Source organism: Ursus americanus, chromosome 14 (assembly GCF_024610735.1).
Source record: "Ursus americanus isolate L20-20 chromosome 14, mUrsAme1.1.p, whole genome shotgun sequence".
NCBI classification, from domain to species: Eukaryota; Metazoa; Chordata; class Mammalia; order Carnivora; family Ursidae; genus Ursus; species Ursus americanus.
The window spans coordinates 62863359-62890104 of NC_142140.1; the positions used below are offsets into that span (position 1 = coordinate 62863359).

The 26746-nt window shown below is 54.0% G+C and overlaps 2 protein-coding genes and 1 long non-coding RNA gene across 24 annotated transcripts in view; 2 read left to right on the plus strand and 1 right to left on the minus strand.

The window, feature by feature from the left end:
* Positions 1 to 18887, plus strand: CYB5D1 (cytochrome b5 domain containing 1). 2 transcript variants are annotated; one of them, XM_045797330.2, is made up of 4 exons: positions 1 to 392; positions 490 to 566; positions 709 to 927; positions 12955 to 18887. In XM_045797330.2, exons 1-4 carry the CDS (start codon positions 206 to 208, stop codon positions 13060 to 13062), a joined length of 591 nt encoding a protein of 196 aa, XP_045653286.1. In that variant the 5' UTR covers positions 1 to 205; the 3' UTR covers positions 13063 to 18887. The 2 variants fall into 2 exon arrangements, with proteins under 2 accessions (XP_045653286.1, XP_045653285.1); XM_045797329.2 differs by lacking the exon at positions 12955 to 18887 and adding an exon at positions 1535 to 1795.
* On the minus strand, positions 4352 to 24218 carry LOC123792129 (uncharacterized). 6 transcript variants are annotated; one of them, XR_015726766.1, is made up of 5 exons: positions 24119 to 24218; positions 22201 to 22298; positions 10085 to 10249; positions 6889 to 9986; positions 4352 to 6734 (listed from the first exon to the last, which is right to left on the minus strand). It is a non-coding gene; the product is annotated as an uncharacterized LOC123792129 (long non-coding RNA). The 6 variants fall into 6 exon arrangements; XR_015726767.1 differs by having other exon boundaries at positions 6889 to 10008; XR_015726768.1 differs by having other exon boundaries at positions 6889 to 9695; positions 9847 to 10249.
* Positions 23700 to 26746, plus strand: part of CHD3 (chromodomain helicase DNA binding protein 3) — a 24241-nt gene continuing 21194 nt past the window's right edge. For 11 of the 16 annotated variants that reach the window (XM_087867561.1, XM_087867562.1, XM_087867566.1 and 8 more), the window contains exon 1: positions 23700 to 24033. In XM_087867561.1, the coding sequence (XP_087723687.1) occupies positions 23757 to 24033 (277 nt within the window). In that variant the 5' untranslated portion in view covers positions 23700 to 23756. The remainder of the gene's footprint in view (positions 24034 to 26746) is intronic. The other 5 variants (XM_087867568.1, XM_087867569.1, XM_087867572.1 and 2 more) reach the window with 1 other exon arrangement.

Sequence of the window (26746 nt, forward strand, 5' to 3'; positions counted from 1 at the left end):
CATTTCCCGTGAGCGCGCACAGTCCCCGCCCTTCCACGATCCCCCTGCCCGCCCAGTGTTTGAGCTCAGTGGACGGTGGCCTGAAAGGGACAATGGTTTCTATGTGAGCGGACCAACGCGCTCTCGAGGCGGGGAGAGGCAGTGAGTGAGTAAGCGAGTGAGTGAGTGAGCGAGTGTATGCTGAGGGGCGACGAAGCAACCAGAGATGCTGGTGGCCGATAGTGCAAGAGCCATGCAGCGCCGGGGCCTAGTGGAGGGGCCAGACTTCGAAGTTTTCCAGCGTCGCTATTTCACGCCGGCCGAGGTGGCCCAACACAACGTGCCGGAAGACCTGTGGGTGTCCTACCTGGGATCTGTGTACGACCTGACGCCGTTGGCTCTCAAGTACAAGGGTAAGGGCCGCGCTTTGGGCCAGGGTCAGGGTGTGCGTCGGGGGGCAGGTTCCTGGTTCTTGGGCGGCTAGACACGACGGCGGCTGCTCCTTCCCAGGAGACCTGCTGCTAAAACCCATCGTGGAAGTTGCGGGCCAGGACATCAGCCACTGGTTCGATCGGAAGACTAGAGACGTGAGTTCTGCGGGAACCCGGGCTGGGGTGGGGCGGGGGGGGGGGAGGCACCGGACCGCGGGATGGGGAGGAAAGGCGGGAGCTGGCCGAAGTCGGAGGTCGTGACTGCCCTGAGGCCCCTCTCCCGATCCCTGCTTTAAAGATCCGCAAGCACGTCGATCCGCTGACCGGTACGCTGAGATACCGCACCCCCCGGGGCCGCTTTCTGCACGTTCCGCCTCAGCTGCCGCGTTCGGACTGGGCCAATGATTTCGGGAAGCCCTGGTGGCAGGGGGTGCGTTATGAGGTGGGGCGGCTGTCTGCCAAGACCCGCAACATCCGCATCATTAACACACTCACGTCGCAGGAGCACATCCTGGAGGTGAGAACCGGTGCCCGGCGGCGGGTCAGAGGGAACTGGGAATCCCAGCAAATCTCCGAGGAGATCTTTAGGCCATTGGCTCTCCGTAGCCAGTGGGAGCAGCATTTTCCCTCTTTAGGGGCAACCGAGGAGAGGAGACCACGTAGGTCTGCGGGGTTGGGAACTGGAGGAGCGGCCGGATCGCAGGGTACAAGAGACTCCCTCATAAGCCTGGGGCAGCAGTTCACGCACGTTAGTGACGGTGGTTTTGGAAGCACTCGTGTGTGTTTTGGATAGCAGTTGCAATCGGACTCTTATTAATGTTCTCTGTGGAAGGGATGAGGGGAGGGGGCGGTGACTGTGACCCTTTAGGGCCATCCGTTTGTTAGAAGTGGCTGCCACAAAGACAGGTCAGACTTTGGGGCCATTCACTGCATGCTGGAGCCCCGGCTTCATTTGGGGGACTGAGAAGTGCCTAAAAATGCTGTCTGCCAAGCGAGCCACTCTAATCCCAGCACTATCATCTTCTGGGCTCCTGGCCTTGGCTTGGGGCCCCGTGCACCTGTGTGTGTGTGTGTGTGTGTCCCATCCAGAATCCTGGGGGGTGGGGCGCTTTCATGTTCTGCAGGTGGGGGCCCAGGAATCAATGTGGGAAATCCTACACCGCTATCTCCCCTATAACGCACATGCTGCCAGCTATACATGGAAACATGAGGGGAAGAAGCTGAACATGGATTATACCCTGGAAGAGAACGGGATCCGGGATGAGGATGAAGAATTTGACTATCTCAACATGGACGGTACACTCTACACGCCTGCGATCCTGCTCCACTTCAATGATGACCTCACGGAGCTGTAGGGACGGAGACGAAGGCTTCTGTGGACTCAAGATGTATTTTGAGTGTGGCTGTTTCTGTGCCCTGTAGGTGGGGGAGGGGCGGGTGCCGGATGTAGACCTCCATTCCAGTCCAGACACTGGCCTGCTGTGTCTGGATCCTTCTGAAGCATACAGGTCCTGGTCCCCAGGCCCACTATGATCTGCTCAGACGAAGTCAGGGCGAACGCTAGAAGCACGTTCATTAACCCTCTGGAATGACACGAGAAGATGAAGTGTCTTGGATTAGGGAGGCAGCCAGAGCCCAGGCAGAACTTCTTGGCTGTCGGAGAAGTCCTACCCAGGGATGAGGGATGGGAGCCCTTACGGCAGTGATGGGAACGGCAGGAGGATGGGATGTCCACAGACAGGAACAGGAAGTGTCTATTGCTGGCCATACAGAACTGGCTCATCTCCCTTCTGAAGAGTACTTGATAGTTGAAATCCCAAAGGGAAGAAAGGCAGTGAAGGGTTAGTCGGTAATTCAGGCTAGATCTTGGGCTGCGTGTCTCCTACGCCCTTCTTAATGCATCTACTCCGTAAGATGGGCGCCGTCACCACGATTTTTTTTTTAAAGATTTTATTTATTTATTTGACAGAGAGAGAGACAGCCAGCGAGAGAGGGAACACAAGCAGGGGGAGTGGGAGAGGAAGAAGCAGGCTCACAGCGGAAGAGCCTGACGTGAGGCTCAATCCCAGACCTCTGGGATCACTCCCTGAGCCGAAGGCAGACACTTAACGACTGAGCCACCCAGGCGCCCCCGTCATCACGATTTTACACGGAAGTCTTTTTGAAGCTTAGAAAGACTTTTTTCCCTATTTGGCTTCAGCAAGCGATCGATGACCCGGGCAGCATCCCATCCAGCAAGTAGAGGGGAGCTCCCTAAGCCCGGCAAGATGGAGTTGCACGAAGGCACACTAGTTAGCGGCCAGGATGCAAACTCCAGTCTAAATTCAAAGTTATGTTCTTTCAGTGCAGAGAGACAATCTCACTGTCCTAGGCTCGTCGCACAAGACGCCCCTGCAGACCTGTCGTGTGAGCCGTTTCGTCTGCCCTTAGTGTCTCGGGAAGGGAGTTAGCAGAGTTCCGCAGTGGCGGAGAGGCAGGGAGGAGGCAGGGAGGGCTATCCGCTGAGCAGCAGCTAGCCAAGCTGCTTCCTGGTTCATCCCACAGCGACATTTTCTTCTGACTTTTTTGAGGCCAAGAGGTGGATAGATACTGACTCCAGGGGAAACTAGAATGGGGAAGGGACCTTTGGGTGAGGCAAATGGTACCGTCCATTCAGGATGGGCCTGTGCCCCTTAGGGAAGGTGAGGCAGCCAGGGTCCAGGGCCGACTTGCAAGAGGGGCCTGAGCAGGGTGATGTAAAGAGAGGAGCTCATTGGGTCAGAGAACTCATGGTGACCAAAAGACAGCCACCGTAGGGGGGCAGTGGCCAGATTTGCCCCTTTAACCCCGGTGGGGGAGGGGAATGAGAATAACAGGCAGGTGAATTTTCCCGACAGTCTCCGGCCAAAAAGGATCAGGGAGAGGGGCGTGGGCCTGCCTGGCCGGGGTGGGGGGGCACCGGAGCACCGGCAGGGGAAGGGGAGGCACTGGGAGGGCTGCCCAGGCGTTTTCAGAGGGGCTGGCCAGGAAAGGCATGGCCAGAGGCGGAGACGTGTCCAGGCCTCAGCACTTTCTGGATCATGGGAGACCCAGGGCTTCCACTTAAGCCCGTGTGATGCGAAAGGCCGTGAATTCGCTGAAGCTTTCTGATGCGTGATCTACTCTGCAGTGGTTTCATGTGTGTCCCGTTCGCTCAGGGACACCGGCACGACTCAAGAACCCAAGCTCTGCTGCCGCTGTAGCTCTGGCCTCCGGGTCTACCCACCCCTGCCCCCCACCCCCCAGCCCCCAGGCTCCCACCACAGCGCCTCCCACCAGAAACGCCCCCTGTCCTCGCACCCCGCTCACTCTCCAAGTAGATCCTAGCCCCTAAATGCCTCTGGGATGCACCCTCTTCCTCCTGGCCGACATCAGCGCTTGTCCAGACTGTTGTGCAGACGTCCTCGCCAGCCCCCCACTTCCGCGCCTGCCCCCCACGCAGCAGTCCGAGTGAGCGCTGAGCACCAAAGCCAGGCGTCTGACTTCCTTTCCTTCAGAGTCTTCAGTGGCTTCCGGAATAAAGTCCCGTCCATCCGGAGACGCTGCCTGAACCAGCTGGTGCCCCCTTGCATGCCTCAGCCCTGTTCCCTGTGTCCCAGCCACACGGGCTGTCATGCACCCCTGGAATGTCTTCCTGCCCCAGAGCCCTCACACACTCTGTTCCCTCTGCCTCCACACTCTTCCTCCCATCTCCCACCTAGCTGACCGTAAATGTTTCTCTCTCGGGAGCTTTTCGGATTTCTTGGTGTAGAAAGCAAGATTTTCTATTAGATCGTCGCTTAGCGTCACACTGACTTCAGAGTACTTATTCCAGTGTAAGTTGGAAGGTTACGGGTGTGACAGGCTGGCTGGCGGCTAGACTGCAGGCTCCTGAGGACAGACACTGTGTCCATCTCGGTCACCGCCGTGTTCCCAGCATTGGGCGCACAGTTGCTGCTCAGTACATTTTGATGGAATGACGTCCAATGTTGAGTGAACTCATCCGTCCATAATAACTAGTGTGGCTGGGACGCTGTGTCCTGGGAGGCAAGGCAAGACTCAGAAGTAGGACGGTGCTGTCACAGGCCTCTCTGTCCTGCTTCCCCTCAGAAGGAAGACCAGACACTAGAGCCCTGCCTCTCTCCAGATTTTGGGGGAAATCCACCTGCCATTCCCCTATGTGGCCACCAGGTGGCGGCCATCGCCCACAGAGTCGCAGTTGGGGGGAGGAGGGGAAACGTGCCCAAATTCTAAAGAGGTTACAATCGAAGGAAATGTATAGGTGGGAGGTAAGGATCAGAAAAAAAGGAAACACCACATGGCTACTGTTTTTTTAGCATTAGGCTACATTCTGGTCTACATTTTGTCCACAAGCAGGAAAGGAGTCCAGTTTGAGGAATAAGACCCACGGGGTCGCACAGGTAGGGGCTCTGATTACAGGTGTGGGTGTGTTTCCAGCGACAGCGCAGAGCTGTGGAAGGAATAATGAGCACGCATTTCAAAGAGAATACAGTACATTCCTTTAGTAATACTTATCGACTCCTGTGGGGGGGGGCGTGTGCACGTCAGTAAAGCTTTTCACGAGGCACTATCTTGTTCTCTACAGATCCCAGGCTGGCTATTTGCGTGAGGGGTATGTAAATAATGCCTCCACCGAAACTCTAGAAAGTAAATAGCTCATGAGCGGGGTGGGGGCAAGTCCTCTTGTGGGGACTTCTCTTGTTTTGGGGCAGGCTGGGGTGGCAGTTGGAAGAGTGAACGCTGCCCGTCCTCAGTAAACCACAGCGACTTCAAAGGACTCAACTGCCACGAGCCGAGCCCTGGTCCCTCCGAGCACAGATCACTGAGGAGAATAAAGCCCCGAATGTCCTTGCAGGGGGCGGCCTTCTCAATGGGATAAAACATACACACATGAAAAGGTCAATGAAGACAGTACATGATAAAGGACCAAATTATGGTCTGGAAAGTTTCCACCCTCAGGGGCAAATCGCAAGGGGATTCTTAACCTGGATCTCCAGAAGTGCAAAGGTGTTTCTAAATTGTGTGTGTGTGTGTTCGCAGCGTGAGCAAGCTCAGATATGTATTATTTTGGAGACAGGCGCTATCATTTCCATCGCTCTCGAAAGGGCCCAATCCTCTGCCCTGAAATAGTACACACACGCACACGCACACGGTCATTGAAAGACCCCAAAAGTAAAATACCGAAGGTGATAATATAATGGAGTCCTGGGACTCCCAGCACCTGCGCTCTCCTTGGACTGTCACCCGTGTTCCCATGGCAGCAACTCCTAAAGCTGTGACCTGGGGGCGAGGTTTACGACTAGTCTGCAGCCTCTTACCACTGTCCCGGATTCCGATCTGGATGTGCGTTGGAGCAGAGTCAGGGGGTTTCGCATTTACGCGTGACCCCAACGCCCAGTCCCCGGCGGCGGGATAGGGTTGACGCGCGCAGCCCGTACAGCCCCGGCGCTCCTGCTGTCGGGACGGCCTCCGCCACTTGACTCGGTCATCTCTGTATCTGCGGCAGCCACAGGACGCCCGGCGTGGAGGGCAACGCGTACTTGTATTTATTATCCAGGAACAAGCGGCCCGCAAGCCGGGCTCTGTGAAGTGTTGGAACAACGGGGCCACACAGATGCAGAACGGAAGGCCCGGCTGCCGGCGCACGCTGACTGTTGGAAGAGAGCTGCGGAGGGGTGGTCAGTCACATCTGTGCCGGCGACTTCCGCCAGCCCTCCTCTGGAGCAGTGAGGAAGACGAAATGTCCCCCTGCCCTCACCGGGCAGACCTTCCTCCGCCCAGTGGGTCACTGAGAACGGATCTGGCTGCAAAGAACAGAAGGCTGGGAGCTGCGGCTTAACTACCAAGAGTTCATTTTTCCCAAATTTGACAGTCTGGTGCCGTCATTCCACAGGGCAGGCCATCAGTGTCCCCGGCAGCTGTGCGCCTCACGTTTGTCGCCTGTCTGGCCGCTCTACTTCTGGCCTGCACGGTGGGCAGGAAGAGGGAAGGGGGGAGGCGGGAAGGGCAGGGCCTGCATCCTAGCAGGCATTTTCCCAGCTGTCCTTCGCAGACCTCCGAGCATATCTCACTGATCGGACGCAGGTGACACAGGACCCTTGGCTGCAAAGGATGTGGGACCGTGTATTTTCTATGGACGCCCAGAACAACCGCAGGAACAGCTGCTGCGGAGGGACCGTCCGGAGAACGGGTCGGGACCGGGTCGGGACCGGCGATGGCTTCCGCGAATCTCGCGCAAGCGTGGCTCGTCCAGTCGTTAACCACAGAAAGTGATCAGGCGCTTTGTGCGCGGGCCGGTTTCAGGTCCTGCGGACACAGAAGTGACAGCCCGGCGCTGGGACTACAGTCTGGAGCGAGACACTATAAGCGCAGAGACAGGATCGTTGCAGATGGCGCTGCACGCTGCATGCCGTGTATGCGCGCACGCGCACACGCAACACGCACAAGCACGCACACGCACCTGCTATAAAAACGAAGACACACAGCAGCTCGAGAGCGCGGCGGTCAGACGCTCCGAGGCCGGCCCGGACGATGCCGCAGGCCGGACCGTATCGCCTGGGGACCTGCGTTCACCTGCGTCCATCACTCACTCATGCGCCCGCCTTCGGGACAAACCGAAGTACTGTTTGTATGGACACTGGCAAACGAAGGGCACGGAGGCAGAGGGAGATGAAGGGACTTGCCAAAGGTCACGCAACTACGTAGTATGTAGCCGAGATGGACTCCGAACCAAGCCGGCCGTGGGCCGCCCACTTCACCCGGAGCTGCGCCACCCGCCACCCGCTGTGGGACACACACAGGACGCCTGTCCTGTCGCTGCTGATCAAAGCCAGCCCAAGACTCAGGAGCCTTCAGACAACCCGGATCTTTATTTTGCTAATGGACCTGGGATGTGGGCAGGGTTCTGAGACGAGCCAGCTGCGTGGACTGCCCTGAGCTGCAGGATCCACTAGCACAGTGGCTCAGTGACACCGCCCTGAGGTGCTGTTGGCCGTGGGCACCCCTCCGTGTGGCCCCCCACAGGGGCAGCGTGGCCTCGGGATGCCGAGAGCCCGCAGCTCGGGACAAGCAGGAGGAAGCCAGCCTCCAGTCGCGGGGTTGGGAAATAGGCCTCCTGGTCCGACGGATGGGGGTCAAAGTCACATTGTAGTAAACCCATGCTGGATGTGAGATCTTACTTCTGAAACCCCCCAGGCTCCCTCTGGCACGGCCTTGTCACCCGTTGTCCCCTGCACCAAACGCTCCACCCCCCACTCCTCGCTTGGCCAGCTCTTGCCCCTTAGAGGCTCTGCTTAATGTCACCTCCTCCGGTGAGTCTTCCCCGACCCCTCCAACCATGTCAAATATTCCTTCCCTCCCGCTCAATGCAATGGAAGTTTTGGTGCAATTCAGTTTAGTGTTTATCTTCCTCCCTTCTTCGACTCGAGGGTCCAGGAGGGCAGACAGCCCAGCACCTCCCTCCCTCAGGCTCAGCCCGGAACAGTCACTCGATATCCATGAAAGGAACAAAGAGGTGATGAATGCCAAAAAGGCTAAGTACGAGGTGCCTCAGGAACACCCAGCCCCAATCCTGGGGAGATCAGTGAAGGCTTTTGGGAGAAGCTTCGTCTCCCCCTGAGACCGGAAGGGCAGGACCCTGAGACCAGGGAGGAGCAAGGGGAGGACGGAAGCCTTCCTGCAAAGAATAAACAGCACAGACAGCCCAGAGTTTTGGGGTAAGAGTGGAGAACTGGGGAGCAGAAGGCAAAGCTAAGAGATGGAGGCCGGGGAGGGTGGGCGATGAGGGGTGTGGATGCCAGAACAGGTCAGCTGAAGCTTCCTAAACCCCTAAACCTGGCTGTTGTTTGTTTGTTGAGATTTAAGTCACACACTATAAAATTCACCCTTTCAAAGTGTACAATTCAGGGTTAAGGGTTTTCTAGGGACAATGGCCGGGTCGGATTTGCATTGTAAAGAGGTGACTTGCCTACAATGTCAAGAGAAGGGACTGGAGCAGTGAGAGGGAGGGGAGAAAAGTGGGGGACAGGTCCAGGGGAGGGACAGAGGCGGCCAGGACTAAGTTAGGGGCCGCGGAGGTCAGAGTAGATGAGCTGAAGTGAAGGCAGAATCCCCGGCTCCATCATTTCCTGGGGGCAGGTCTGGGGCAGAGGGAGGATGACACCCCATTGTCTGGCCCTGGGTTGGGGGGGACTGAGAGGATGAAGAGTCCGCTGGGGAGAAGGGGCCTCTGATGTGGGGAGGAAGGTGAGGTGTTGTGAGCTGGCCGTGAAGTCACTTTGGGTCACACAAATACAGACGGTCGCATCTTACGGGCTCCGTGCACGGCACAGGGTCCTGGAGTGCGCTCGGGGCCGGGGCTGAGGTGTGGGGCTCTCAGCAGTCACTGCAGCCATCTGCGGGGACGAGCCCCTCCTCGAGCATGGAGAAGAGCAGGAGCGGAGAGAGCGATCGGAGAAAATGGTGCCGCGGAAGCCAAAGACAGTATCTGAGAGAAGGGGGTGGTAAACGGTGTGAGGCCCTCTAACGAGGTCAAGACCAGGACTTGGCTGTCCCCGGACGGAGCCAACAGCGAAATGGTTGAACGTCAGAGAAGTCAGGCTGCTGTTGGATGGGACACAACCGGATGGTCACAGAGGAAATCCAGCTGCAGAAGGCTCTGGAACCACACGCCGAATACTTTCCTTTCTTTAGACCCCATTTGTTTAGCTGTCAGCCATGAATAACAGAAGGAAGGGTTCCCGAAGGACAACAGGCATAAACCAGGACATGGTCACTCCGAACGGAAGCTCCTTACAGTGTTGTTGGGAAGACTGAATGAGCCAGAGTACGGGAGAGCGCCCGGCAGCGCCCAAGGCCCTTTGGACAGCCACCCCCGAATTTTCCTTTTCTTCTCCTTCCCTCGTCCCAGCCACAATTTCGTCACGCCTCTTTCTTGCGGGATTTCCTGAGATTTGGCATTCCTCAGCATCCAGGTAACAGCTGTCACGATTAGAGAACTGGTAGACCGTATCTGTGACTAACATTTGGTTTCCAACCCAACAACAGTGTTTGTGCCTCCACGGGGAGAACTGGGCCCAACAGAACCTCGTTCGTTTCCTACGTTCCCGGGTTGGGCTTGTTTACAAGAAGCAGGAGAGAGCCTGGAAATGGGGCCAACTGTTGGGAGCAGGAGAAGCTACCAGCAGCCGTCAGCTCCCTCAGGGGAAGGTGCTGTTCGTAGCCCAGGTCGCAAATCCTTTCACCTGTAGTCGCGTTAAGTGACTCTGTCTACGGTGAGAAATGGCCCACAGTGTATGGGATTATATAGGGTAAGAGCTACCAACTTCAAGTGTCTTACAGCCCGCGATCTCTGCAAGTTAGCTCCCCTAATCCTCCCGACAGCCCTGTGTCAAACACAACGTGTGTGGGGGGGTGAGACCTGAGGGAGAAGTCGCTCGCCCAAGGTCACTTCGTCAGTGGGGGAGCGGGGTGTCCAGGGTGACCTGACTGCAAAGCTCCAACTCTGACGGAGGGAGGGGGTGACTTCAGTACTCGGCTCTGGAGCACATGTTAAGAGTCCTGCAGTTTTGGAATATGGAATCTTTAAAAAAAAATAGTTGATTTAAATTTACTAATCATATCTAATTTGGTCTAAAATTAAATGACTTTTAGGGCACCTGGGTGGCTCTGTCGGTTGAGCGTCCGACTCCTGATTTCAGCTCAGGTCATGATCTCAGGGTCACAGGATCAAGCCCCGTGTCGGGTTCCATGCTCAGCACGAGTCTGCTTAAGGATCCTCTCTCCGGCCCTTCTCCCTGCTTGCGCACGTGCACGCACTCTCTCTAAAGTAAATAAATACATGTTAAAAAAAATAAGTAAAAACAAAATGACTTTCGTCGTCAGGAGAGCGAGATGGCGAAAAGGCCCAAGAGCAGGCCAAGGGGCAGGAGGGAGCCAGTGGGGTTGGCGTTTACCACGACAAATCTATCATCTGAAAGACAGTTAATCAGCCAGGAAAGGTGTCAGGGAAATTCTGCTCAAACAGCTGACATTAGATGGCATTTCTAGCTGGCCAGCCAATGGAGAAGTATTAAGACATTGTTAAAAGGTAATGTCAAACGGGAGGAAAGGGTTGGTTTTGGCCATTTCGTACAGGACCCTTCAGTTTCCATGACCGGGATTTCCATCAGTGCGGGATTAAAAGAAACAAAGAAGAGAAAGACCAATGATTTGGGGTTTAGAGCTTCCTCCTCAACCAAGAGCAAGGGAACGGATTTCGCTAAAAGCCAGCAATAGAAGTGTAAGCAGATGTGAGATCACAGAAGCCAAGCAAGGACTATTTCGAGAAGGGGGTGGCAAGTTAAGAACTCAGAAACAGCCTCTCTGTGTTGGCAACCCGGAGGCTGTGGGGCTCCTGACAGTGGCAGCTTCAGAGCTAGAGTGTGAGTAGGCAAGTGGACAGTGAAGCAGGGCGTTCTTTCTGGAAGCTCAGTGACTGTGGGTGGGCACAGGGAGGTAGGGTGGCAGCTGCGGGGGAGGGGGGTGCCCAGAGGACTTCTTTTAAAGACAAGGAGATGTGGTTGAGAAGGAGCAAGTAGAAGGGGAGGTAAGGGAGCGCTGCGGGGTCTCCGTGAACCCTTAGTCCCCGAGAAGTCGGCAGCGGTGAGAGGCAGAGCCCCGGGCCCGCAGGGACCAGCTTCAGACGGGACCGACAGGAGGGTGGAGGGAAATCCGCAAGCTCAGTGTCTCAGTGCCACTGCTTCCAGGGAGCTCTCTTCGGATGATCCGGCTCCTGGAAGGGGAGGATAAGGTTTCCTCCTGGAGTAGGAGGATGGAGGAGGTCTGAGGAATGCGAGGAAGGTTTGCAAAGGTCACCACGGAGAACTGAAAGGCGGCGGGCCAGGGAAAAGGATTTCTGAGCAGGGACGCTGGTCGGCAGGGCATGGGGGTTCCTTGGGCAGCGCTGTGCATGCTGGATACAAAGAGGCAGCAGAAGTGGCCATGGTTCGAGGTGTGTGGGAGGAAGGCAAGGACGGGACACCGAGACACCTGGCGAGGCAGTGGCGGAAATGACAGAGCACGGGCTCTAAGCCGGACAGGGATAACGGACGGGGAAGGCACTACAGGATCTTACAGGTCCAAGAACAGCCGAGAGATGAGAGCTGGAGGGACAGAAAGTTGTAAGCAAAGCACGGGCTTGAATCTAGTGTTTCAGAAGAGGTAAGTGCAGAGGTGGGACAGGCGTGGAATGGAGAGAAAGGTCTGGTTAGGGAGTCGAGGGCAGGACTGAGCCAGGTGCCTGTCCTCAGCGAATGCAGGGGCAGGACCAGCGCGAGCACACGCGGCCAGGAAGAGCGGTGCGGGGTGGTGGGGGAGGCCCGGCCAGGCTTCGGGAGCCTCACAGCGGGGCTTGCCACCTGGGATGGGGGACCTGGTGTCAACCCTGGAGATGAGGAAATAGATTCCTTTGGAGTGCCGGGGTGGCTCAGTCAGTTAAGCGTCTGCCTGTGGCTCAGGTCATGACCCCGGGGTCCTGGGATCGAGCCCCGCATCAGGCTCCCTGCTCCGCGGGGAGTCTGCTTCTCCCTCTGCCCCTCCCCCTGCTCATGCTCTCTCTCCCTCTCTAATACATAATTAAGATCTTAAAAAAAGAAGAAGAAATAGATTCCTTTACGTATGGGGTCTCCAGACTAATTGGCCACATTACCGTAGAGTATTTTTTGGAGACTACCAAACTCTGTGACCAAATATTTGATGCCACTTCCTATTCTCTCTCTTCCTGTCTGTCTTTTAAGTTAAAATTCTTTAAGCTTAGTTTTATTTTTCATTGTAGAACATGGGCTCTTTACAGAAAATTCCAGGTAGGCAAGCATCAAGATGCAAAACCAAATCCCTCTTATTTCGATCGCTCGGCAGAAACCAGTGTTAACATCTTACCCGCTTTCTCCTAGTCTTTTCCCACAGGGCTGCGATTATACAACATGTATGACTTTATAGTGTCTCACGCAACTCACATTAGACTGTAGCTTGTTAAAAGGGAATCAGGATAGAAGCAAGAGCAGTGGTTGTCTCCAGAAGAGGCACAGACCGGGAGGACACTGGAAACGTCTGGAGTGCTACAAATATTTTATATCTTTACCTGGATGGTGCTCACACAGGAGTTTACGTTGGCACAAATTCAAAACGTACTCCTGAAAAAACCCCAACCAAGCGGCCAAAAACCAAAGCGAAATCAGATCGTGAGCACTCGCTTATGCCAGCTCGTCAGTGGGGAGAAAGGTTCACAATCAGTGAGTCTCGGAGAGTAAGGTGGTATCAACGAGTCAGGGAACGACAGGTGCTGGCGAGGGTCTGGGGAGAGGGGGGCCCTTCCGCGCTGTTGGCGGGAACGCGAGCTGGTGCAGCCGCTCTGGAGAACAGTATGGGGGTCCTCAGAAAGTTACACGTAGAGCTACCCTACGATCCAGCAACTGCGCTACTAGGTGTTTACCCAAAGGCTGCAAAACTGCTAAGTCAAAGGGTTACATGCACCTAACGTTTATCGCAGCAGGTCTACAACAGCCGAGTTCCAGAAGCACAGCCGCGTCCATCGGTGGAGGAGCAGATAACGAAGACCTGGTGTACAGCTACACACCGGAACATTCCTCAGCCATAAAAAATGACGTCTTGCCATTGGCAACAACATGGATGCAGCTCGAAAGGATAATTAATGCTAAGTGAAATAAGTCAGAGTCAGACACATACCTCAGGACCTCACTCACAGGTGGGATTTAAGAAACAAAACAGAGGGGGCGCCTGGGTGGCACAGCGGTTAAGCGTCTGCCTTCGGCTCAGGGCGTGATCCCACGGTCCGTGGAATCGAGCCCGGTGTCGGGCTCCGCGCTCAGCGGGGACTCAGCTTGAGATCCTCTCTCTCCCTCTGCCCCTCCCCACCACTCCGGCGCTCTCTCTAAAAATAAATAAAATCTTAAAAAAAAAAAAAAAAGAAAGAAAATCTTAAAAAAAAAAAAAAGGTGACCCACTGCCAAAGACAATACTTTTCTCAGTTTGCCCTTTTAAAAAAAAGTTGAGATATAATTTATATCCCATAAAATTCGTGATTTCAAAGTGTCGAGGTCAGGAGCCTCTGGCATAAGGTTTACAAGAGTGCATAGCTACCCCCACTCCCTCATCCCAGAGCATTTTCCCTGCAAAAGCAATCTCCTGCCCATTAGCCATCATTCTGCATGCTCTTCTCCCCTCCGGTTGGGCAAACACGACTCTGTTTTCTGCCTCTCTGAATTGACCTATTCTGGACGTTTCGTAGACGAACGATACGCGGCCTTTTGTACCTAGTTGCTGGCATTTAGCCTGGTGTAGTCAGGGTTCTCCCGTGCTGAGCTGTTGCTTGCTGCTCCGTTCCCCTCTATGGCTGAGTCACGTTCCGCTGTGTCGATGTGCTCTATTTCGTTTCTCCAGTCATCAGTTGTAGGCGCCTGGGCTGCCCCTGCTTCGGGGTTCTCACGAATAACGCTCCTTTGGTGGGGACGCACGTTCCAAGTCTCCCGGGTGGACAGCTGAGATTGAAATCGCTGGGTCGCCCGGTAACTCTGTAGGTCACTATTCGAGGACCGGTCAGTTGGTGCTCTTCTTGCCCTCCACAAAGCGTCCGGCAGGCCCGACGATGCCTCCTTCCAGAAGCTGTCTCCTCGTCCGGTGCGCCTACCACTCGAGCAACTTCTGTTTTCCCTTTGGCTTTCCTCGCCCCCGCCCACTCTTCAAGTTCCTCCAAGGTTCTGGCTTCTGCACTAACAGTTCTTACCCTTTCGAGAGCTACCAACATCTACTAGAACTTTCTATCATGACCTTACCGCCCAAGCCAGATGGGGTCAACACACTACTTGCTAAGTACTTTCTTAATCGCCATAGACTGCCCTTCCTCCTGCTATCTGCTGCTCTCGGGGGGCCTACTTCAGACCCAAGCACACATGAAAGGCCTTCAGGGACCCCCTTTTCCCCACCAGGGTCTCTCTTCTCTGAATTCTCCGATTTTACGTCCATAGCAATTATCACTACCCCATATTGTTAGTTAAGGGTTTTGGTGTGTTTATGTCTGAACTCAAATATCACCCTTGGTCACTAAAAAATTTCCAGCCTGCTTTAAAAGATGCACCGTGAAAAAATGTTTTCCTTCCCAGGGGTGACTGCTACAGTTTCTCGTATATTCTAGAAATACTTCATGGATATGTACAGATTTTTTCTTTCATCAACATACCATATTATATACGTGCTCTTCTATACCTTTCTTCCCTTCCTACTTTCATTTGTTTTTAAACTAAAACCTCATTACTGTTTTCAAAAGTTTAACTTACAATTATATCCACTGATTATACCTGGCTTACGTATTTTTCTCCTCAAAGATTAGTGAAGAATGATTTCTTTTTTTTTAAAGATTTTTAAAATTTATTTGAGAGCGAGAGAGAGCACAAGCAGGGGTAGGGGCAGAGGCAGAGGGAGAAGCAGACTCCCTGCTGAGCAGAGAGGCTGATGCAGGGGTGGGGGTGGGGGTCTCGATCCCAGGACCCTGAGATCATAATCTGAGCCGAAGGCAGACGCTTCACCAACTGAGCCACTCAGGTGCCTCTGTGTCCTGAATTTTTAAAGACATTTATATGTGTGTGTGTGTGTATCGATAGAAACGTATGGCATTGTTTTTACTTTCTTTGAACATAAACTAAATGATATTATAATATATATATTTTTCTGCAGCTTGCTTTTTGCCATTCGGTAATACAAGAAAGAATCTTAACACGTAGATGTAACTCATTTTCTTAATTGTTGGGTAGTTGATTTGGCGATTCCTTACTGTTGGAGATCTGGGTGTTTCCAATTTTTTGCTATTACAAATACTGCTGTAATGAATATCTTTTTTTTTTTTTTTAGATTTTATTTATTATTTATTTGACGGAGACAGCGAGAGAGGGAACACAAGCCAGGGGAGTGTGAGAGGGAGAAGCAGGCTTCCCGCCGAGCAGGGAGCCCGATGCGGGGCTCGATCCCAGGACCCTGGGATCATGACCTGAGCTGAAGGCAGATGCTTAACGGCCGAGCCCCCCAGGCGCCCCTGTAATGAATATCTTTGTACATGTCACCTTCTGCATGGCCGTGTCTCAGGGTAGATGGTAAGAAGTGATATTCTGTGTCAGAACACATGTATGTTGAGGGGCGCCTGGCTGGCTCAGTCAGTAGTCAGGGTGGTGAGTGCAAGCCCTACATTGGGCAGACGCGTTACTTTAAAAAAAAAAAAAGTTTAAAGGTGTACTAGATACAATAAATTGACTACTGCCAGTTCTGCAATATAGTTGTTACAGATAATAAGTTATATATGTGACCATTAATTTCACATATTAGTTCCTTTAAAACCTGAGGACGTCTCATTGACTTAGAAGTCGTCTCATATACAGTAGAAAGAACACCAGACTAGAGATTGGAAGTAGAACCAAGTCCTGGTTCTGTTCCTAACAACTAACTTTTTTTTTTAAAGAACTTATTTATTTATTTGACAGAGAGAGAGACAGCCAGCGAGAGAGGGAACACAAGCAGGGGGAGTGGGAGAGGGAGAAGCAGGCTCCCTGAGGAGGAGCCCGATGTGGGGCTCGATCCCCGGACCCTGGGATCACGCCCTGAGCCGAAGGCAGATGCTTAATGACTGAGCCACCCAGGCGCCCCCCAATAACTAACTTGATCTTAGGCAATGCTTTCAGCTCGTGGATCCCAATTTCTGTATCCACAACATTAGATTAAATGAGGTTTCCTACAATACGGCCTCAACACCATTGATTGCATGCAAGATATTTTTATTTTTATTGATTTTTATTTTAATAATTACTTGTATTTTAAAATAAATTAGGAACGGGGCGCCTGGGTGGCTCAGTCAGTTAAGCGTCTGACTCTTGATTTTGGCTCAGGTCATGATCTCGAGGTGGTGAGACTGAACCCTGCGTTGGGCTCCGTGCTCAGCAGGGAGTCTGCTTCTCTCTCTCTCCCTCTGCCTCTCCCCCTCCCCCTCGCCCTGCTCACACTCTCTCTAAATAAATAAAAAGATTCTAAAAAAATAAATTAGGAAGTAATTACTCCATCAAATCAAGGATTTATAGGTACCGTTTCTCAATAATATGAAATTTACTTTTTTTTTTTAAGATTTTATTTATTTATTTGACAGAGAGAGAAACAGCCAGTGAGAGAGGGAACACAAGCAGGGGGAGTGGGAGAGGAAGAAGCAGGCTTCCAGCAGAGGAGCCCGATGCGGGGCTCGATCCCAGGACTCTGAGATCACGCTCTGAGCCGAAGGCAGACGCTTAACGACTGAGCCACCCAGCCGCCCCTGAAATTTACTTTTTAAAGGACATTTGTTTGGGGCTCCTGGCCGGCTCAGTTCGTGGGAGTATGCAATTCTTGACCTCAGGGTTGTGAGTTTGAGCCCCACGTTGGGTGTAAAGATTACTAAAAAGTAATAATAATAAGCTTTAAAAACGAAACTTTGAAGGCCATTTGTTTGACTTGAAGCGAACGGACTTAAAAACGGCAAAGCGTACAAGAGAACCGGGCGGTGTGCAAGGACGGCGAAGCAGAAATGCGGTACATGAGGACTGAAGATTCTTTGTTCGGGAAATCAAGAAGAGGTTAGATTAAAGCTGCAGATCCCAGACTGTTGGATTTTGATAACCAGCAAAAGGAAAAAGAAAAACCCCCAAAGTCAGCGATCGACATGGAGTTGCTGACTTTTTATCGTCTTAAGTACAGCACGAACAACAGAACCCAAAGCTATAGGCCTATCTCTGTCATTTAGTAAGAAGACAGTTAAAATGTTGTATAATTATAAAAGAAGTGCATGTTGAAAAATTTTCAAATCGTACAGAAGTATAAAAAGTCTTTCTCTTCCTTCGTAAAATCTATCATGGACCTCCTTCCATACAGAGCTACGTCGTTTGTAGAAAGGACCTTTTTAACAAATATATTTATAAGCAGACATATACATGTAACATATATTTGTTACATATAAATATAGTATATCCTATATTTACTCCACGTAAAAATCTATAGAAGAAATATGTGATCTCAAAACAAAGGACGGACCTTCCCAGGGAAGGACAGATAGCAAGCTTACTTAGCCATTTGGAAACCACTGGTCTAGATACGCTTCTCTCTAAAACTCCATGGTTAAGTCTAGAATATTCTCATTATTTACATGACTTTCATTATCACTCATCTATATATTTCAAAAGACACCTAGGAACCTCTATTAACATTTCCTTGAGTAGAAAATCACAGACTGCAGAGTGATTTTTCAGTCCTTTGACCTGCCTGTGACACGAGGACACATCAGTGCCCTACCAATCGCTGTCACTGGTCCCTACGTCCGAGTTTTAACCTGGGGTCTACAGATTTCCGGGTGTTCCTAACACCGTGGAAATAGACATGGTATTTTGCATCTATCAGCCGATCCCTGAACATAGGGGTTAGGGGTGCTGACCCTCTGTGCAGTGGAAAAGCTTTTGAGTTCCCATAACGTCTGACAGCCTACGGTTGCCCAGAGGCCCCACTCACCCCATAAACAATTGGTTACCTGTATTTTGCATGTTACATGTACTATATACTGTATTCTTACAATAATGCTGCGAGAAAATACATTAGTAAGAAAATCATAAGGGAAATACGCCTACAGGCTATAGTTATCGATACCTAAGTTGACGTCACCTGTTTACAAGATGAAGCATCTGTCAGTACGTCCGTCTACACTGTCAATAGGACGCGACGCACTCTGGACCTTATACACGGGGGACGCACGTTACTAATACTGGACATTAAAGGAAAAGATAGCACGTTGTCTCTAAGTGTTTTTGTGCATAAGTTTGAACTTTAAAAAAAATAGATTGGGGTAAGATTTTAAGGTAGCAAATGATAAAATTGTATCTGCGTGTATTTTACCCATCTGTGAAACACCTAAACTTCTCTTAATTTTTTTGATGTTTCCAGACTATGCAGCGCATCCCCAAGTTTTTTCAAATTATCGCACATCTCTAAAATATCTTCCAATATATTTATTGAAAAAAGTCCACATGTAAGCGGACCCACGCGGTTCAAACCGTGTTGTTCAAGGGTCAACTGTATACTGTTTTCCTGGGGGAAGGATTTATAACTTTCCACGAACTAAAAAAAAATTAGAAGCTCTTGCTTTGGGTAAGCTTCTTGCTTTTGCATTAAGGAAATAATCTTCTTGTGGCTTAGGAGTTTCTCACAATTTTCTTCTAGTTCTTTCTTGGCGGGAGGGGGCATCTAATTTCTGGTTTGCATTTGACAGGCTGCATGCCTAAGTTACTTGTTCACAACTTAATGGTCTTCTCAGTAAAAACAAAAAGCATTCTCCTCTAGCCGTGAGTCGTATTGCATTTTAATTTTGTATTTGATTTTTAGTTTTCGAAGTACGGAGGGATGGAAAAAGGCAGGGAGTGGCATCCACTTTGACACTGGCAGGTGGGGGGACAAGCAGCTAGGGACGGGGAGATGTGAGGGCCCAGATTAAAGGCGTAAGGACAGACACACAGACAGGCTGGCGGGGGGGACGGGGAGAATGAGTGACAGGGAGGCCGGCGAGAGCGCCAGGAGAGACACGGACGGACAAACGGGCGTCGGGGGGAGAAAGAAGGCAGGCAGAATGAGGAAGGAAGAGGACAAGGAGAGAGAGAAGACAAAGTGATAAGACTGTCTGATGCCGCATGGGGCTCTGTGGCTGATAAAGTGCCATCACATACGTTACCGCAGGCAGACAGGGAGAATCCAGCAGACAGATGGGGTGATGGAAGGATGCAGGCCAATCAGACAGAAGAGGGGGAAGGTGGCCAATCAGAGGGACGCTAGAATGCAGCCCAAGACAGACAGTTGAGGGGAAAGACAGAACCGAGAAAAGAGAAGTGAGAGAGGGAGGGCGGGAAAGGGGACAGAGGCCCAGGGGCGAAGGCCGACACAGCGCAGCGCAGAACACGGGCAGGCAAAGAGCAGTGCATTCTGTGCCAAAGTTTCCTGGTCATCTTCCTGCAGACCCGGACAGACGCCGTGCCTTTGTTTCCCCCTGAGGACTGAGCCTCACCATCCCCGAGGTGGCAGGGCAGAGGCACCGGCGGGAAGGAGGAAAAGGGAGAAAAGTGGTAGGAGGAAGCAGTGTTTCAGACCAGGAGGAAGACACACTCGTGGGACAGGGATCAAGAGTCAGAGGCCTGTAAAGGCCACACAGAGACGCGTGACACGGACGTGTGGGGAAGGCAGGGCAGGCCCGCGCGTACTCCATGTGCACACGAGCCGGGCCCACGAGCTACCTAACTTAGGACATGGTACTTTTCAGTTGTACGGGGCCCCTGCGTCCTGTCCCAGTTGATATGTGGCTGCGCGACGAGGGGACCGGCAGAGCTGCGCTGTCCCCAGGTAGCTCGCTGCGCAGACGAGGAGCCTGGGAGGGATGAGCGCCAGCGGGTACTGGCGGCAGGAGCCAGCAGCTAGCAGCCAGTGCGTCCGAAAGACAGGTGCCCGAGAGGAGATCAACGAGACAAGGAGCAAGAACCGGCAGGCCCAGTGAAGCAGGAAGGCAGAGTGACAGAGTGACAGAGAAAGAAGCATCCAGCAAGACCAGGACAGGAGGAGGAAGGAGCGCGGCGCCCGGCAAGGAGACTTAGATCCGCGGAGACCCTGCTCTGGAAAGACATCCGAGAAGCGCCAAGTGGCGCCTGCCTCAGGGAGACGAGCAGGAGACTGGCGGCGAGGGGCAGGGGGGAGGCCCATGCGGCACGGGACACCGCCAGCGCCTCCCATGTTTTGTGCCGCGTGTGTGCTTCCGATTGGAACGCTGAGGGATGAGCAAAGACGACAAAAGTAGAAGAGCAGGCGGAGAGGTCGACGGGGAAAGGCAGCCAGGCAGACAGACAGCAAAAAAAGGCGGGAAGAGCAGGGGAGGCTGGGAAGAAGGCAGAAAGGCCGGGGGCAGGCCGACCATCCAAGGAGCCAGAAACAAGAAGCAGCAGAAGCAGGCCCGCCTCGAGCGAGGGCAAGCAGCGAGCAAAGGCAGGGCGCGTGATGCGGCACGAAGGCCCAGAGACTTCGGGGCGAGGGAGTCGCTGACAGCTTTGGGGTAGAGAGGCCACCCCCGTGGATGGAGAGCAGCTTTGGGGAAGCCAAGGAAGCAAAAGCAGCCGTGCAGCCAGAGGCAAGAGGCAGGCACTGGCCGGGGGGCGAGCAGCCCAACAGGCAAGCAGACGGACGGACCGGGAGGCAGGAAAAATCACGAGCTTAGCAGGCGTAAATAAGGGGAGGGACACGCAGAAGGCAAGATAAGAGGCAAACCCAGATAGGAAGCATGGCAGGGCCTGGAAGGTAGACAAACCAAGAGACGAAGGCTAAAAAAGTGACAGAGACAGGCAGGCGGGGAGACAGATGGCTGGAGCGAGAGTGGTGGGCAGACAGCCAGAGAAGCAGACAGACAACCAGAGAGAGGCTGCCAGCCAGTCAGGGAGGAGCAGACAGGCAGGCAGACACCATAACAGGAGCGAGCAGGTAGAGAGGCAGGCGGGAGCCAAGGAGGCAGAGCGAGAGAGGTCGGTGGGAGAAGAGAGGAGAGGAGAGGCGGCCGGGCAGAGGGGGACATGGGCGAGAGGGAGAAGGAAGCAAACGAGCAGGTCCACACGCACACCGCACTCGAAGGCGCGACGACTGTGGGGACAGGGGCGCGTACCTGCAGCTCCTGGCACGTGGCGGCGGGTGGGTGTGGGTGCTGGGCGCACGGGGAGGGGGCACCGAGGCAGGGAGGCCGCAGCACACACGATGTGCAGGGGTGGCCCACATCCACGTGGGGACACTCCTCCCTGACACACGCCGCGGAGGGGCCAGGGAGAGGAGGGAGCCAGGCACACAGGAGGAAGAGACAGACACATGGAGGCAGAGCCCGGAAGACAGAAGTAAACAGAAACAAGACAGAGGTGGAAAGTCACTTAGGGGTGACAGAGCCTGAGAGCCGGAGGGACGGAAGTCAGTGTCACCGAGGGAATAAAATCCCACATACAGAGAAGCCCCCCGTACAGAAAGAGGGGGCTACCCAGATGGCCTCGCACAAAGAGACTGAGAGAAGGAACAGAACAGAATGGAACAGAAGAGGGACAGGAGTAGACTCGGCACGGACTGACACAGGAAAGACTCCCAAGGGCCAGGTCAAGGAAAAGATGGAACATCCTCGCTCGGTCAAGTGCATCAGTGTGTGTGTATGGGGGGTGGCGTATCAATAAAGAACATTCCAGCCTCCTAAGCAAACAGTGGCACAGTATTCCCTGTCATTACTTTCTGCTTGCTGGCTACCTACCCCTCCCGCCTGAGGAGCTCCTGAGCACTGCTGGTGCTGGGGGGCGGGGGAGGCTGGCAGCTCGGCTCCAGGGGTAGAGAAATAACCCAGGAGAGAAAGGATTCCCGGGCAAGGGAGGGGAAGCAAGGAAGGGGCAAAGGGAGATCAAAAGAATGGGAGGAAGCTGGAGTTAGGAAAGGTGACAAGGACAAGAAAGGGTAGAAGTGAGCTTTTCGCCCTCCGTCCTCGGCTGGCACTGCTCAGGATGCAAGTTTTAGAGGACTTCCCTGGTGGATCTCTGGATGAGAAAGCTACTTTGGGACACCTTTCCAACCTTCCAAATGATTCTCGGCACCACTTCTAAGATAAACACTGGGGTACAGTGGGACATCATGGGCCAGGCAAGTGGGATGCAAATGCCAGGGGGACCCCTACCTCTGTCTTTTTCTCAGTCCCAGAGACTTTTCTGTTTCACCGCACCTCAGTTTCTTCTACTTTACCGGTGTCGGAGATCATGGAGAAAGGGAAATATACTGCAACGGGAGAAAAGAGAAAACAATTTCACAATTTTTCAGACTTGACTCTTTCCCCTTTATTCTAAAAATCTGTACTCCTGACCCCTCAATTAATTTCCCAAGTCGGATGAATTTTATAGTCGAGCCATTGGGGGAGGGGAGGGCGAGGTAAAGCAGAGAAGAGTGCAGATAAAATTTACAACAATTATAAATCACTGAAAAGGCTGGGCAAAGGGGAGAATCAAACATGGACTCCTTTGGAAAAAAAAAAAAACTCAATCATCGTATCTATTCATATCTCTCCCCCAAAAGTCACTAGAATTTCTGTCACTTTTTTAAAAGAAAGGGGAAAAAAAGCCAGCCCCGCTCCTCACTTGAAGGATACGTACACAATTAAATGCGTTTTGACTTCAGTGAGGTATGTAGAAACAGAGTTATATATAAACATATATTTCATCTTTTCCTTTTCAATGCCTGAAGGGGAAAAAAAAAACCTTCACATCAAACCACTCCCTTCTGAAGTATTCAGAAAAAAAAAAAAAAAGCTTTTCTTTAAGAGAAGGGAGGTGGGGAGGAAGAGACTAGTAAAGAAAAGAAAAATATTTAAATCTAGTTGGACTAGTATCTAACTAGTTAACCTTTAACAATTTATGCTGATGTCAGACTGAGCATGAGTACTGATTAATGCCCCCCCTCAAATATTTTTTATAGGGGGGGAGTTAGAAAGAGCAGCCATTTTTGTTTTATGCAGAAATCCTTCATGCCCCCCCCAACGCGCACACACACACTCACACACAGAGTACACAAGGAAAATATCTCTATTAATCTGTGCACTAATCAGTTATGAAAAAAGGGAGAAATTTGTGGGTTTCTGGGTAGAGGCTTGGAGATGGGGGTGTAACAGGGAGGAGAATGGGGGGGTGAAAACTGAAATATTAAGCCAGCCATTTTGTTTTAAAAGGGGATTTTTCCCCCCTCTCCCTTTCTTCATGGAGGGGGTGGCGGTGCTGGGGGGGGGTTGTTTTAAAAATAATTTCAAGGCGGCCATCTTAGTGCCTCAGCTCTGAGAAATATTTCTGAGCGCCCCCCTCAGAATTTAAATATATTTAAAGCAACGGAGAGGGGGGCAGAGAGAAGTCGAAAACTTTTATATATATATATTTTTTTAATCCCCCTTTCTTGTTCTCTTGGGAGGAAGGGGAGAGGGGGGGAAAAAGTCTCTCAGTTTTTTCCAAGACAATTTTTGGGGGTGGTTCGGCCCCCCTCCTCAGCCGGCGGCCCCGAGGGGGGGTTCTGGAGGGGGGTGGCCCGGGGGTTTGGGGGGCTGGGGGAGGCGGTGGGGAGGAGGAGGAGGACGCCGCCGCCGAAGAGGAGGAGGAGGAGGAGGAGGAGGAGGAGGAGGAGGTGGTGGTGGTAGCGGTGGGGGAGGCGGGCGGGCGGTGGGTGGGGGGGTGGTGGGGGGGCCAGAGCCACAGGATGGCTTCCCCTCTGAGGGACGAGGAGGAGGAGGAGGAGGAGATGGTGGTGTCGGAGGAGGAAGAAGAGGAGGAAGAAGAGGGCGACGAGGAGGAGGAGGAGGTGGAGGCAGCCGACGAGGACTACGAGGAGGACGACGACGAGGGAGTGCTCGGGCGCGGGCCGGGCCACGACCGGGGCCGCGACCGCCACAGCCCCCCCGGCTGCCACCTCTTCCCGCCGCCGCCGCCGCCGCCGCCGCTGCCCCCGCCGCCGCCGCCGCCGCCCCCGCCGCCAGGTAAGCGGCTGCCCCGACTCCCCCCCTCCCCCAGCCCGAGCGGGAGCCGCGGGCGCGCGAGGCCGGGCGGGGGCGAGGCACCCACCGCGCGGCCGAGCCGAGGCGAATCCGGGGCGCGGGGCGCCAGTCTCGGGCCCGGGGCCCCGCGGCGGGCCGGGCGGGCCGGGCGGCGGCGGGCGGGCGGGTGGCGGCGGCCGCCGGGCCAGGCCTCTTCCCCTCCCCCGCCGCACCCCTCCCCCGCCGCCGCCGCTGCCGCCGCTGCCGCCGCCGCCGCCGCAGCCTCCGCCGCCGCCGCTGCCGCCGCCCGGGCTGGAGAGCGCTGGGCGCGAGCTGCGCGCGCGGACCGGGCCACTCGGTCGCGGCTTTCGGGGGAGGAGGAGGAGGAGATTTTTTTTTTTACCCTCGGCGGGGAGGGGGTAGGCAGGAAACGGCCGCGGCGAAGCCAGGGCCCCCTCCCTGGCCGAGCGAGGGACCGCGGAGACCCTGGCGGCCGGACGGCGGCGTGGAGGAGGGGCGCGTGGGGGAGGGGCGGCCGCGCGGGCGCCCCTCGGGCTCCGGCCCGAGTGGGGTTGCACTGAGGTAACGGGGGGTTTCCGCGTGTGGAGCGGACCGCGGGCCTAACCAGCACCCCCCTCAGAAGTGGGGCAGGCGCGGGTGGGGGTGGGGGTCTGTCTCCATCGGACCCCCACCTGCGGGGACCCCGGCGCCCGCCAACTCCTGGGCGTGCGGTGGCACGTGGGGGAGGGGTCGCGTGAATGTCTGCGGGCGGCTCGGGACCGGGGGCAGGTGGTGGCCGCACTCCACGCAGACCACTTCCTGGAGTCAGACTTGATCCTACCGCCTCTCCCCCCAGCTCGTCACAGGGAGAGCACTCCTTTAAGATTGGGGAGCGCGGGGAGAGTGTCTGGGAAACCAGATGCCCCCAACTCCACCCCCTTTATCTCCACTCTGCTCCGGCTCTTTTGTGTCAAGTGCGCCCCCCCCCCCAGCGTGACCCCGTCAGTCTGGGGTGGCCGAGCTGCCCAGCTGTGACGCTCACGTGGCTGCCATTCACTGTCACTCACTCTCTCGCTGAAACCACCCGCACCTTGATCACGCCGGGGGGCGTGAACTGCCCACCCAGCTGTTGTGCGGCTTGACCGTCACTCGGCACCCCTCCCCCGGGATGACAATTCACCCGGCCGCTCTCTGGGCAGTTCCCCCAGGAGTGGAAGGGGCAGAGTGCTGCCTCGCATGGGGAGGGGGGACAGCAATGGCCCCACTCAGACCACCCTCCTAGTGGAGTGATTGCTAATCTTCTTGAGGACAGGGGAGCATCCTGGGGGTGCGCACATCTCCTGCTTGGGGCACGGAAGGGGACATCCACACCCCCAGGCCTCTGGGTGCCATGCAGCACAAATGCGCCAAACTTCAGGACGGCTAACATCACACTCTTTGTAAAACTGTCACATTGATCTGTGTGGCTTAAGTAGCAATGTTCCTGTTCAGTTGAGACCACCTTTGAGGGAGTATGGGATGCATGGGGGGGGGGCGGAGGAGGGTGCGTGTATGATGGAAACAGGGACCTCCCCCCCCCAGGCTTGTCTGAAAAAGGGAAAAGTTTTTAGAAAGTTATCCCAGAGAACCCACGGATTTGCAAGAGGGAGAAGGAATAAAGAATTGTGGGGAGGGGGATGCCTGGAGCCCCGCAGACGTGCTAAAAAGAGAAAGAAAGGATGTCAGGTTGTGTTAGGGCACTATTTGTATGGCGAACTTGGAACGTGGTATTTGGGGGTTTCTGATTCCGAATTTGGGGATGTGAGAGAGGCGCATGAAAGAATACGAGGTCGAGGTGGGTCTTTGTGTCAGTCCTCCCTCCCCCTCTTCCCCTCCGCTCTCTCAACAGCCGAGAAGAAACGTCAAATGTTTTTAAAAATTTGTGTTTGAAATGAAAACCCACCTCCTTGCTCTCCCCGGGGCCCTTGTATTCCCCCCCCCTTCAGCGCTCCGAGTCAATTGAGTGACCCAGATGCACCCCCTCAGATGACTTTCTGAGGCAAAACTTTGGGGAAATATTTTTGGGCCGCTTGTTATTTCTGTCTACCTAAGTGTGGGCAAAATAAGCCTCCTCGAAGGAAATGTGTGCGGGCTGCCCTCCCTCATCCTTCTTCAGAATATGAATTTGCACGTATTAGAGGTCTATTGTTTTTCATTCCGACTGCTTTGATTCTCACCATTTTGTTTTACATTCTTACCCAAGACCAATTTTATCCCTTCCCCCCCCCCTCGGCTCCTTACATTGTTAAACGTTTAAAATAATAGCACTCGTGTTGGTGGGGGAAGGGAGCAGGAAGCCAAAAACTCATTTCTTCTCCCTCCCCCTTCTGGCAAGTCTCGAGAAATAATATAACATAATATATAGATGTGATTCCTTGGGGGTGGGGGTGGGGAATGATTGTGGGTGGTGCGGAAAATTCTGGTAGTTTCTTTGCAAAAGGTCTGAAAATACAAACCCACCCCCTGCATGCAGTACGCATGTGCAGCAGACCTATTATGGTGGTGCGTTGTGGGGGAGGGAGGGGAATTTGAGAAAAAATAAATATATGTGTGAGAGATTGATGGTGAGATTAGAGGGAGAGCGGGGCGGGCGGGAGGCGCGGCCTGGGCCCGGCTCCGCCCGCCTCCCCACTCCCGCCGCCCCGGCGCGCCAGGCCCCGCCCCCGCCGCGCGCCGC